The 12,631-nt window shown below is 32.0% G+C and overlaps 1 protein-coding gene across 1 annotated transcript in view; it reads left to right on the top strand.

Moving 5' to 3' along the window:
* The first annotated feature begins 419 nt into the window (after positions 1-419).
* Positions 420-12,631, top strand: part of bbs12 (Bardet-Biedl syndrome 12) — a 37,461-nt gene continuing 25,249 nt past the window's right edge. The window contains exons 1-3 of the mRNA XM_052149677.1: positions 420-575; positions 708-804; positions 1,193-1,382. Coding sequence (XP_052005637.1) covers positions 1,302-1,382 — 81 coding nt within the window. The 5' untranslated portion in view covers positions 420-575; positions 708-804; positions 1,193-1,301. The remainder of the gene's footprint in view (positions 576-707; positions 805-1,192; positions 1,383-12,631) is intronic.

Consider the following 12,631-nt stretch of genomic DNA (forward strand, 5'->3'; position numbering starts at 1 on the left):
TAAATATAACCATAGCTATAACCCCATCCCAGAGTGGCGTCATATTTGATGTTTGGCGGGAATGAAACAGGGCTTTGAGGAATATGAAGTCTCTTCAATGGCACGCACTGTATAATGTCCTAGATCACATTTAATTGCATAACTCGTTCTTTCTGCAGTTTCTTGTATTCTGAATTTCTTTGGAAAGGCTTAAAAATATCTCAGTGTCGTCAGCTGAACGTCAACAGCCCCGCTTTAAAGGACAGTAACCCATTGACGAGAATGTAAGCACACTCTATAAAATCTTTTACAAAACCGAATGAACAAAACTTAAATATATCTATTATTCTTTAGGAAATTGAATGTGTAAATCTTAAAAATAGGCAAAAATATTTGTGATATAAATATTTTTTTATTGACTTCAAGGGATTCAAGCCATTTCTAGGGATCATCGTATCACATATTATATCCAGAATATCCTACAGATTTGGGGCTGGGCACTTTTGACTTGGGCATGTTACCGACCACACAGCAACGCTCTAGCGACCGCATAGCGATGCCTTGGCAACCACCCACAACAACCTATCATCATGGCGGTAAGTTTGCCATGGGCAAGCAGCAATTCTACTCTCTTCAGACCTTGTAAAAAAACCTATTTTTTTTACATTTACATTTATGCATTTGGAAGACGCTTTTATCCAAAGTGACTTACAGTGCACTTATTACAGGGACAATCCCCCCGGAGCAACCTGGAGTTAAGTGCCTTGCACAAGGGCCCAACAGTGGCATCTTGGTGGTGCTGGGGCTTGAACCCCCAACCTTCTGGTCAGTAACCCTGAGCCTCAACCACTGAGCCACCACTGCCCCACATTTTTAAATAAACTAAAATAAATGCATTCGTGAAAACATTCAGCTCAAAAGCAATTTCACAGCTTATATAATAACTTATAAGTAATAATTTACAATTAAACTCTACATTGAGAAGTAGTGCAAGGCCTGTTGAACCTGTTTTTAGGTAAGCGTGTGAGTATTTCAGGTCATATTCTTAATACTTTGGCGTTTGTTCATCTCGTGAGCCATATTGTGATTTTATTTTCTCTACGTGGGCCTCTTTCTGTACATTAGCATGAAGACTCGCTGTGCATCGAGAGTTGCTTTGCAGTGGAGGTTGAGAGTTGACTGTGACTATTTTCTCTTTTTCACTTTCTCTCAGAGCATCATCATCATCATCATCAGACATGTAGACACAACAACCTCCGATTCTGCATCCAGTGTAACTCCAGCTGAAGTCAACAACAGCGGAAGCGGCTCATATTGGGGGCATGTGTGAGGACACAGGTGAATCAGTCTTCCGGCTTATTCAGACCGAGAGAGAGAGGCATGCCGATGTTGCAGATATTACGGTAAGAGTACAGGGTGATGTGGGTGGGGGACGGCCGATCTGGGTGTATGTACGCTGGGAATAGAGTCACTGTGTGTTCGTGTTTTGTTATGGAATGTGTGGCTCCTTGTGTCCTACTTTTCACTTTGAAGAATTAGATGCCAAAGTGAACTCAAATAATGATTGGCAGTATGATAGCATCAATTACTTTGAATGGTGACTTGAGACTTTACATTCTGCTAAACATATCCGATTGTGTGTTCCACAGAGGAAAGAAAGTCAGACAGGTTTGGAACGATAGGGGGTTTTGTAATTGATGATATTGAACGATAGGGCTTGGTTGCTCGCTATGGTAACTTTTGTGGCCTAAAAGTTTGGTGAAGCCAACACAACATGTAAAGTTAGTCAGTGGATAGTGCTCATGTACCAACATTTTGCATGACAGCACTTATGTGCAATTAAATTAGTCTTGTTATGTTTTTGATCAAATTAATTAATTAAATAAATATAATAATAATAATATTAATGAAACATCATTTGACAGAAACAGAAGATCTAGTCAAGTATACGTTTAATTATTAAGGCATAAATAACAGGTTAAGTATTCCATTAAACAGCATAAAAACAAAATTTTTAGTCTGACGTTCATGATAACATTAATATAATTTGACTTCTGACTCATTTTAATATGGCCCGTCACATAAACTATATAAAATATACAATATATCTACTATTTGTGGCATAATATTATATAGTATTACTAATGCAATTTGCAGATTGTAATAATTATGTTGGTTTGACGAAGCCATCAAACATTTTTCTTTCTAAAATTCCTAAACAAGGACCAACATTTCTAAAAAATAACTCCTCCCTGAGCTTTTAAGCTACATCCATCAAACTCGGCACAGACCTTCAGACTGTTCCAGAATAGTGCGTTATGTCTTTTCTAACTGATCGGACTGACTGATTTTGGAACAGCATCTGAGAGGTTATTTTTTATACATATATATATATATATATATGATATATATACTGTATACATATAGATATATATTATATATATACTTTATACACACATATATATATATAAGATATATATATGATATATATATACTGTAAACACATATATTTATATATATGATATATATGATATATATATACTGTATACACATATATTTATATATATGATATATATGATATATATACTGTATACATATATATATGATGTATATACATATACTGTATACATATATATTTATATATATGGTAAATATGATATATATTCTGTATACATATATATATGATATATATATACTGTATACATATAGATATATATTATATATATACTTTATACACACACACACACACACACATATATATATATATACTGTATACACATATATTTATATATATGATATATATGATATATATACTGTATACATATATATAAGATATATATGATATATATACTGTATACATATATATTTATATATATGATAAATATGATATATATATACTGTATACATATATATGATATATATATACTGTAAACACATATATTTATATATATGATATATGATATATATACTGTATACATATATATTATATATATGATATATATGATATATATACTGTATACATATATATATGATGTATATACATATACTGTATACATATATATTTATATATATGGTAAATATGATATATATTCTGTATACATATATATATATGATATATATATACTGTATACATATAGATATATATTATATATATACTTTATACACACACACACACACACACATATATATATATATACTGTATACACATATATTTATATATATGATATATATGATATATATACTGTATACATATATATAAGATATATATGATATATATATACTGTATACACATATATTTATATATATGATATATATTATATATATATATATACTGTATACATATAGATATATATTATATATATACTTTATACACACACATATATATATATATATATATATATATATATATATATATATATATATATATATATATATATATATATATATAAGATATATATGATATATATATACTGTATATTAGTATATATAGTATGGTGTTCCTAATAATCCTTTAGGTGAGTGTACATACACTGTACATACATTATTAGGAACTCCATACAAAACCTTCCAGATGAATAAATGGTTATTATTGTTGTTTATGCCAATATGATATATGTGATATATATACTGTATATACATATATTTATATATATGATATATGTGATATATATACTGTATATACATATATGATATATATGATATATATACTGTATACATATATATATGATATATATGATATACCGTATATACTGTATACACATATATTTATATATATGATATATATACTGTATACATATATATATATATATATGATATATGTGATATATATACTGTATACATATATATATATATATATGATATATATGATATACCGTATATACTGTATACACATATAATTATATATATGATATATATGATATATATACTGTATACATATATATATATATGATATATATGATATATATACTGTATACATATACATATATATGATATATGTGATATACCGTATATACTGTATACACACATATATATGATATACACGTATATACTGTATACACATATATTTATATATATGATATATATGATATATATATACTGTATACATATATATTTATATATGTGATATATATACTGTATACATATATATATATGATATATGTGATATACCGTATATACTGTATACACATATATATGATATATATGATATACCGTATATACTGTATACACATATATTTATATATATGATATATATATACTGTATACATATATATTTATATATGTGATATATATACTGTATATACATATATTTATATATATGATATATATATGATATATATACTGTATACATATATATATATATGATATATATGATATACAGTATATACTGCATACACATATATTTATATATATGATATATGTGATATATATACTGTATATACATATATTTATATAAATGATATATATGATATACGTATATACTGTATACACATATATTTATTTATATGATATATATACTGTATATACATATATTTATATATATGATATATATGATATATATACTGTATACATATATATTTATATATGTGATATATATACTGTATATACATATATTTATATATATGATATATATGATATATATACTGTATACATATATATATATATGATATATATGATATACGCATATACTGTATACACATATATTTATATATATGATATATATGATATATATACTGTATACATATATATTTATATATGTGATGTATATACTGTATATACATATATTTATATATATGATATATATGATATATATATATACTGTATACATATATATATCACTGACGTGCGGTCTGGGTAGGCAAACTAGGCACTGCCTACCCTGCCAAAATTCAAAAATAAAATGTTTATTAAATAATAAACTTGTATTTATATTTTTACTTTTTATTCTTGTGATTTATATATGCAATATGTGTGTTATTCCAATTGTTTAGACGTTATGATGACAAATGTAGCAGTTACGCATAATCAACTAAAAACATATGGTAGAATAAGCAGTGCTTTTACGGTCCATTCATTGCAGACAAGCGGAAAACCCATGTTGCGCATGCGCACTTCGATCCTGTATTCTTTAACATGTACGGCAAAAAGCACAAATCTGCTGTGCCTTTTGACGTAAATATGTTATGCCCGTAATCATCTCCGTTACGTATCAGACATGGACCAATTAAAATCGAGATATTCCTGGACATTTGCGTAGCTAACGTCATTACACCACAGCTAGCCAAATTCAAAATCAAAATGACAGCACCGGCCGTAATCACGGAATTAAGAAATTTTTCCAAGCTCGATTTTAATTCCAAATATGAGTTAATTGCAAGAGGGAGGTCTTCGCCAGCCTTAGATGGACTAGTACAGCAAAAGGGCCCAAAACTTATCCGATCATTTCAAACTGATTGGTATGTAAGAAAAGATTGGCTATGTGGCTGTGCGCTTGTGTGTGTGTGTGCGTGAGAGAGAGAGAATACACGATATACATCCTGATTTGTACATTTCTTGATATGCCGCGCTTGTGCGTAACGTTCACTGTTTACGCGCTTGTGTGTGTGTGCGTGAGAGAGAGAGAGAGAGTACAATCTGTATATATACATCCTGATTTGTACATTTCTTGATATGCCGCGCTTGTGTGTAACGTTCACTGTTATTACGTATTATTAGCTTAAACAATAAATCAGGTAATCTGGCTTTCATAACTCAGTGCCTAGCCTCTTTAAGACATCACCGCACGTCACTGATATATATATATATATATATATATATATATATATATATATATATATATATATATATATATATGATATATATGATATACCGTATATACTGTATACACATATATTTATATATATGATATATGTGATATATATATACTGTATATACATATATTTATATATATGATATATATGATATACCATATATACTGTATACACATATATTTATATATATGATATATATGATATATATACTGTATACATATATATTTATATATATATATATATATATATATATATATATATATATATATATATATATATGATATATGTGATATATATACTGTATACATATATATTTATATATATGATATATATATACTGTATACATATATATTTATATATGTGATATATATACTGTATATACATATATTTATATATATGATATATGTGATATATATACTGTATACATATATATTTATATATATGATATATATATACTGTATACACATATATTTATATATATGATATATTTGATATATATACTGTATATAGATATATTTATATATATGATATATATACTGTATACATATATATTTATATATATGATATATATACTGTATATAGATATATTTATATATATGATATATATGATATATATACTGTATACACATATATATGTGATAGATATACTGTATACATATATATTTATATATGTGATATATATACTGTATATACATATATTTATATATATGATATATATGATATATATACTGTATATAGATATATTTATATATATATGATATATGTGATATATATACTGTATACATATATATTTATATATGTGATAGATATACTGTATACATATATATTTATATATGTGATATATATACTGTATATACATATATTTATATATATGATATATATGATATATATACTGTATATAGATATATTTATATATATGATATACACTCACCTAAAGGATTATTAGGAACACCTGTTCAATTTCTCATTAATGCAATTATCTAATCAACCAATCACATGGCAGTTGCTTCAATGCATTTAGGGGTGTGGTCCTGGTCAAGACAATCTCCTGAACTCCAAACTGAATGTCAGAATGGGAAAGAAAGGTGATTTAAGCCATTTTGAGCGTGGCATGGTTGTTGGTGCCAGACGGGCCGGTCTGAGTATTTCACAATCTGCTCAGTTACTGGGATTTTCACGCACAACCATTTCTAGGGTTTACAAAGAATGGTGTGAAAAGGGAAAAACATCCAGTATGCGGCAGTCCTGTGGGCTGAAAATGCCTTGTTGATGCTAGAGGTCAGAGGAGAATGGGCCGACTGATTCAAGCTGATAGAAGAGCAACTTTGCCTGAAATAACCACTCGTTACAACCGAGGTATGCAGGAAAGCATTTGTGAAGCCACAACACACACAACCTTGAGGCGGATGGGCTACAACAGCAGAAGACCCCACCGGGTACCACTTATCTCCACTACAAATAGGAAAAAGAGGCTACAATTTGCAAGAGCTCACCAAAATTGGACAGTTGAAGACTGGAAAAATGTTGCCTGGTCTGATGAGTCTCGATTTCTGTTGAGACATTCAGATGGTCGAGTCAGAATTTGGCGTAAACAGAATGAGAACATGGATCCATCATGTCTTGTTACCACTGTGCAGGCTGGTGGTGGTGGTGTAATGGTGTGGGGGATGTTTTCTTGGCACTCTTTAGGCCCCTTAGTGCCAATTGGGCATCGTTTAAATGCCACGGCCTACCTGAGCATTGTTTCTGACCAGGTCCATCCCTTTATGGCCACCATGTACCCATCCTCTGATGGCTACTTCCAGCAGGATAATGCACCATGTCACAAAGCTCGAATCATTTCAAATTGGTTTCTTGAACATGACAATGAGTTCACTGTACTAAAATGGCCCCCACAGTCACCAGATCTCAACCCAATAGAGCATCTTTGGGATGTGGTGGAACGGGAGCTTCGTGCCCTGGATGTGCATCCCACAAATCTCCATCAACTGCAAGATGCTATCCTATCAATATGGGCCAACATTTCTAAAGAATGCTTTCAGAACCTTGTTGAATCAATGCCACGTAGAATTAAGGCAGTTCTGAAGGCGAAAGGGGGTCAAACACAGTATTAGTATGTGTTCCTAATAATCCTTTAGGTGAGTGTATATGATATATATACTGTATACACATATATTTATATATATGATATATATGATATATATACTGTATATATATATATATATATATATATATATATATATATATATATATATATATATATATATATATATATATATATATATGATATATGTGATATATATACTGTATATAGATATATTTATATATACTGGATATATATGATATATATACTGTATATATATATATATATATATATATATATATATATATATATATATATATATATATATATGATATATATACTGTATATAGATATATTTATATATACTGGATATATATGATATATATACTGTATATATATATATATATATATATATATATATAGATATATATACTGTATATAGATATATTTATATATACTGGATATATATGATATATATACTGTATATATATATATATATATATATATATATATATAGATATATATACTGTATATATATATATATATATATATATATATATATATATATATATATGATATATGTGATATATATACTGTATATACATATATTTATATATATGATATATTTATATATATGATATATATATATATATATATATATATATATATATATATATATATATATATATATATATATATACAGTGAGGAAAATAAGTATTTGAACACCCTGCTATTTTGCAAGTTCTCCCACTTGGAAATCATGGAGGGGTCTGAAATTGTCATCGTAGGTGCATGTCCACTGTGAAGAGACATAATCTAAAAAAAAATCCAGAAATCACAATGTATGATTTTTTAACTATTTATTTGTATGATACAGCTGCAAATAAGTATTTGAACACCTGAGAAAATCAATGTTAATATTTGGTACAGTAGCCTTTGTTTGCAATTACAGAGGTCAAACGTTTCCTGTAGTTTTTCACCAGGTTTGCACACACTGCAGGAGGGATTTTGGCCCACTCCTCCACACAGGTCTTCTCTAGATCAGTCAGGTTTCTGGGCTGTCGCTGAGAAACACGGAGTTTGAGCTCCCTCCAAAGATTCTCTATTGGGTTTAGGTCTGGAGACTGGCTAGGCCACGCCAGAACCTTGATATGCTTCTTACAGAGCCACTCCTTGGTTATCCTGGCTGTGTGCTTCGGGTCATTGTCATGTTGGAAGACCCAGCCTCGACCCATCTTCAATGCTCTAACTGAGGGAAGGAGGTTGTTCCCCAAAATCTCGCAATACATGGCCCCGGTCATCCTCTCCTTAATACAGTGCAGTCAGCCCTGTCCCATGTGCAGAAAAACACCCCCAAAGCATTTTGCTACCACCCCCATGCTTCACAGTAGGGATGGTGTTCTTGGGATGGTACTCATCATTCTTCTTCCTCCAAACACGGTTAGTGGAATTATGACCAAAAAGTTCTATTTTGGTCTCATCTGACCACATGACTTTCTCCCATGACTCCTCTGGATCATCCAAATGGTCATTGGCAAACTTAAGACGGGCCTTGACATGTGCTGGTTTAAGCAGGGGAACCTTCCGTGCCATGCATGATTTCAAACCATGACGTCTTAGTGTATTACCAACAGTAACCTTGGAAACGGTGGTCCCAGCTCTTTTCAGGTCATTGACCAGCTCCTCCCATGTAGTTCTGGGCTGATTTCTCACCTTTCTTAGGATCATTGAGACCCCACGAGGTGAGATCTTGCATGGAGCCCCAGTCCGAGGGAGATTGACAGTCATGTTTAGCTTCTTCCATTTTCTAATGATTGCTCCAACAGTGGACCTTTATTCACCAAGCTGCTTGGCAATTTCCCGTAGCCCTTTCCAGCCTTGTGGAGGTGTACAATTTTGTCTCTAGGTGTCTTTGGACAGCTCTTTGGTCTTGGCCATGTTAGTAGTTGGATTCTTACTGATTGTATGGGGTGGACAGGTGTCTTTATGCAGCTAACAACCTCAAACAGGTGCATCTAATTTAGGATAATAAATGGAGTGGAGGTGGACATTTTAAAGGCAGACTAACAGGTCTTTGAGGGTCAGAATTCTAGCTGATAGACAGGTGTTCAAATACTTATTTGCAGCTGTATCATACAAATAAATAGTTAAAAAATCATACATTGTGATTTCTGGATTTTTTTTTTTAGATTATGTCTCTCACAGTGGACATGCACCTACGATGACAATTTCAGACCCCTCCATGATTTCCAAGTGGGAGAACTTGCAAAATAGCAGGGTGTTCAAATACTTATTTTCCTCACTGTATATATATATATATATGCCTATGAATATACACATTTAGACACCCATATTATTTATTTAATGGATGTTATAACAGCAAACACACGATTTTAAGGTTCCCCACCTCCGAAATCTCAATTTAACCCCTGCATTCAAGACAAAATATTTTATTAAATGGCATCTACTACCAACTGTACATGTTCACACTCCATACAAAACCTTCCAGATGAATAAATGGTTATTATTGTTGTTTATGCCACTCAGACGCCAGTAGGCTTCTCGTATTCATAATTATTTTAGCGACTCAATAATACGCTACAGCAAGCAAATATGCACGATTTAGTTTATCGGCATATCAGTACATGAAATAATATGTAGTAAGCACTCTCTGCTGACACAGCAAAATAAAATAAAAAATAAAAAATAAAAACGGAACCGTTTGGAACCATTAAAAGTGTTCCCGCACCTACAGTACAAGCGGTTGATGTTTTATGATGAATTTGACCATGACCACTGATCTAGAGTCAGCGTTCCCTTCCCGCTAGTAATTCAAGTTGGCCAGGGGAAGGTTAAACCTCGTCCAGCCTTACACATGCTCCTCCTGTGCATGTCATTTAATATAATACATTTGTGTAAATTAAAAGAAATAATTTGTATGCACAAGCAATACATTTGAAAAAGCAGCTTAATCCAGCCTATGGTGGTTTGCTGGTCGTAGCTGTCCACCGAGCTGATTTCAACTGGCCAGCTGGCCTGACTTTCTGGCTTTAAAACAGATCAACAAACCAAAAAAGTCTAAAGGTGACGTAGATTGGCCCTCTTTCAGTGTCTAAGATACTTCAAAGCGTAAGCCACGCCCTTTCTGTGTGCCACAGGTAAACCAATAGACAAATATTCAGCATCTATACAGCATTACATCTCTGATCTCAACAATGAACCCTTAAGCAAACTGAATGAACGCTTTAAGGAAGAGCACATATAAATGCACACACATGCATGTATATCTAAATATCTATATGTAACTTTAACAGTTGTCTATATAGTCAGTCATAACTCTAGTGTCACCACACTTACAGTACATCTATGCTACTTATTACATTGCAACACACCAAACTGCAAGTTTGATTAACGAATAACAAATGACAAATAGTTTGGGGTACGTACCAGTTTGTGCATCAGCCTCAGCTCAGTACAGTGCGAGCGGTTTGGCGTCTGACTGAAAACTAAAGGGGTCTCGCACTTAATTAACTCGATATTATCATATCTAAACCAGTGACATTTCTTTGGCATTTAGGGGTTAACAGATCGCCGCTTCTGAAAACAACATAAGACACATGTTGTTATGGAAACGCAGAGATTTAGAGGAAACTAGACACCAGTTTCTGTCCAGGGGCCCGTATGTGGGAGTATTATTTGTCACTTCAAAGCTAATTTTCCTATAAGAGCGGGGCATCAGATGATGTAGGGTTTGTTTGCACACTGCTGCACGATGACATGAGCTTTCTGAGAAGAGTTTGTTTGGAAAGGTTTTTGGTTAGGTTAATAATTCATGAATGAAAATGAAGAAAGGGTCCATGGCACCATGGTAAATAATGGTGTTCTAACTCTATCAGTCGAGCTACTGCGCTGTTTACATCACACTCCAACAAGCTTGTAAAAAGGTCACTTGTTAAAACAAGTCACGCACTCAGAAGTGGTTTTAACCACCACGCAAACTACTCAATTGCATGAGGCCCCTGATGTCGGGGGCCCCCGGCCTGAGTAGGAAAGCTCTGCCAAAACCTATTGAAGGGGTGACATGTTGTTCTGGGTACACATATGCTGTTGTCTGCGGTCTTGGAGCGGTTCACGAAGCCGTCGGGTTCGGGTCAGTAGGACTTCGGGTTCGGGTTTGTAATTTATGAAAAAAATATACAAGCCTTCTGAACTTGTTTCGCCCCCGTGCGCTCACTCCCACAGATACGTGCAAACGGATGAGGGGCCGTTCACACTGTGCATCTACTCTGTTTTTCCATTGTTTTTCTATGTAAACACACGCTGGATGAATGCCCTTGACTGCTGTACCGCGTCTCAATGTTTCTTCAGTGTCTCACACAGGATGGGCACATTTTTAGACACGCGTCAAGTTAAAAATAACTTCGAGACACCTGCGTTCTGTTTCATTCGTTGCGCTGTGTAAATTCCAGATTATTCTGCACCAAGCAAAGTTTCAGCACTTGATAAATGGCAATGATATTTATTTATTTATTTCTTATGCTCTAGTGTGCTGAGGGGCTGCTGTGGCTCGTATGTTTAATGTTACTATACTGTAACGATTGTTGCCTACGATGCATGGCCTACATAACATATGAGCAATATGAACAATGCACTGCAGAATATATTAGATTATAAGCTCCAGGTGAAAGTAAATAAGACAGAACTATATTATTATAGTATGCAACAAATCCTCAAAGTAATAATAATAATAATATTGTTATA

This window comes from Xyrauchen texanus, chromosome 19 (assembly GCF_025860055.1).
Source record: "Xyrauchen texanus isolate HMW12.3.18 chromosome 19, RBS_HiC_50CHRs, whole genome shotgun sequence".
Lineage (NCBI taxonomy): Eukaryota > Metazoa > Chordata > Actinopteri > Cypriniformes > Catostomidae > Xyrauchen > Xyrauchen texanus.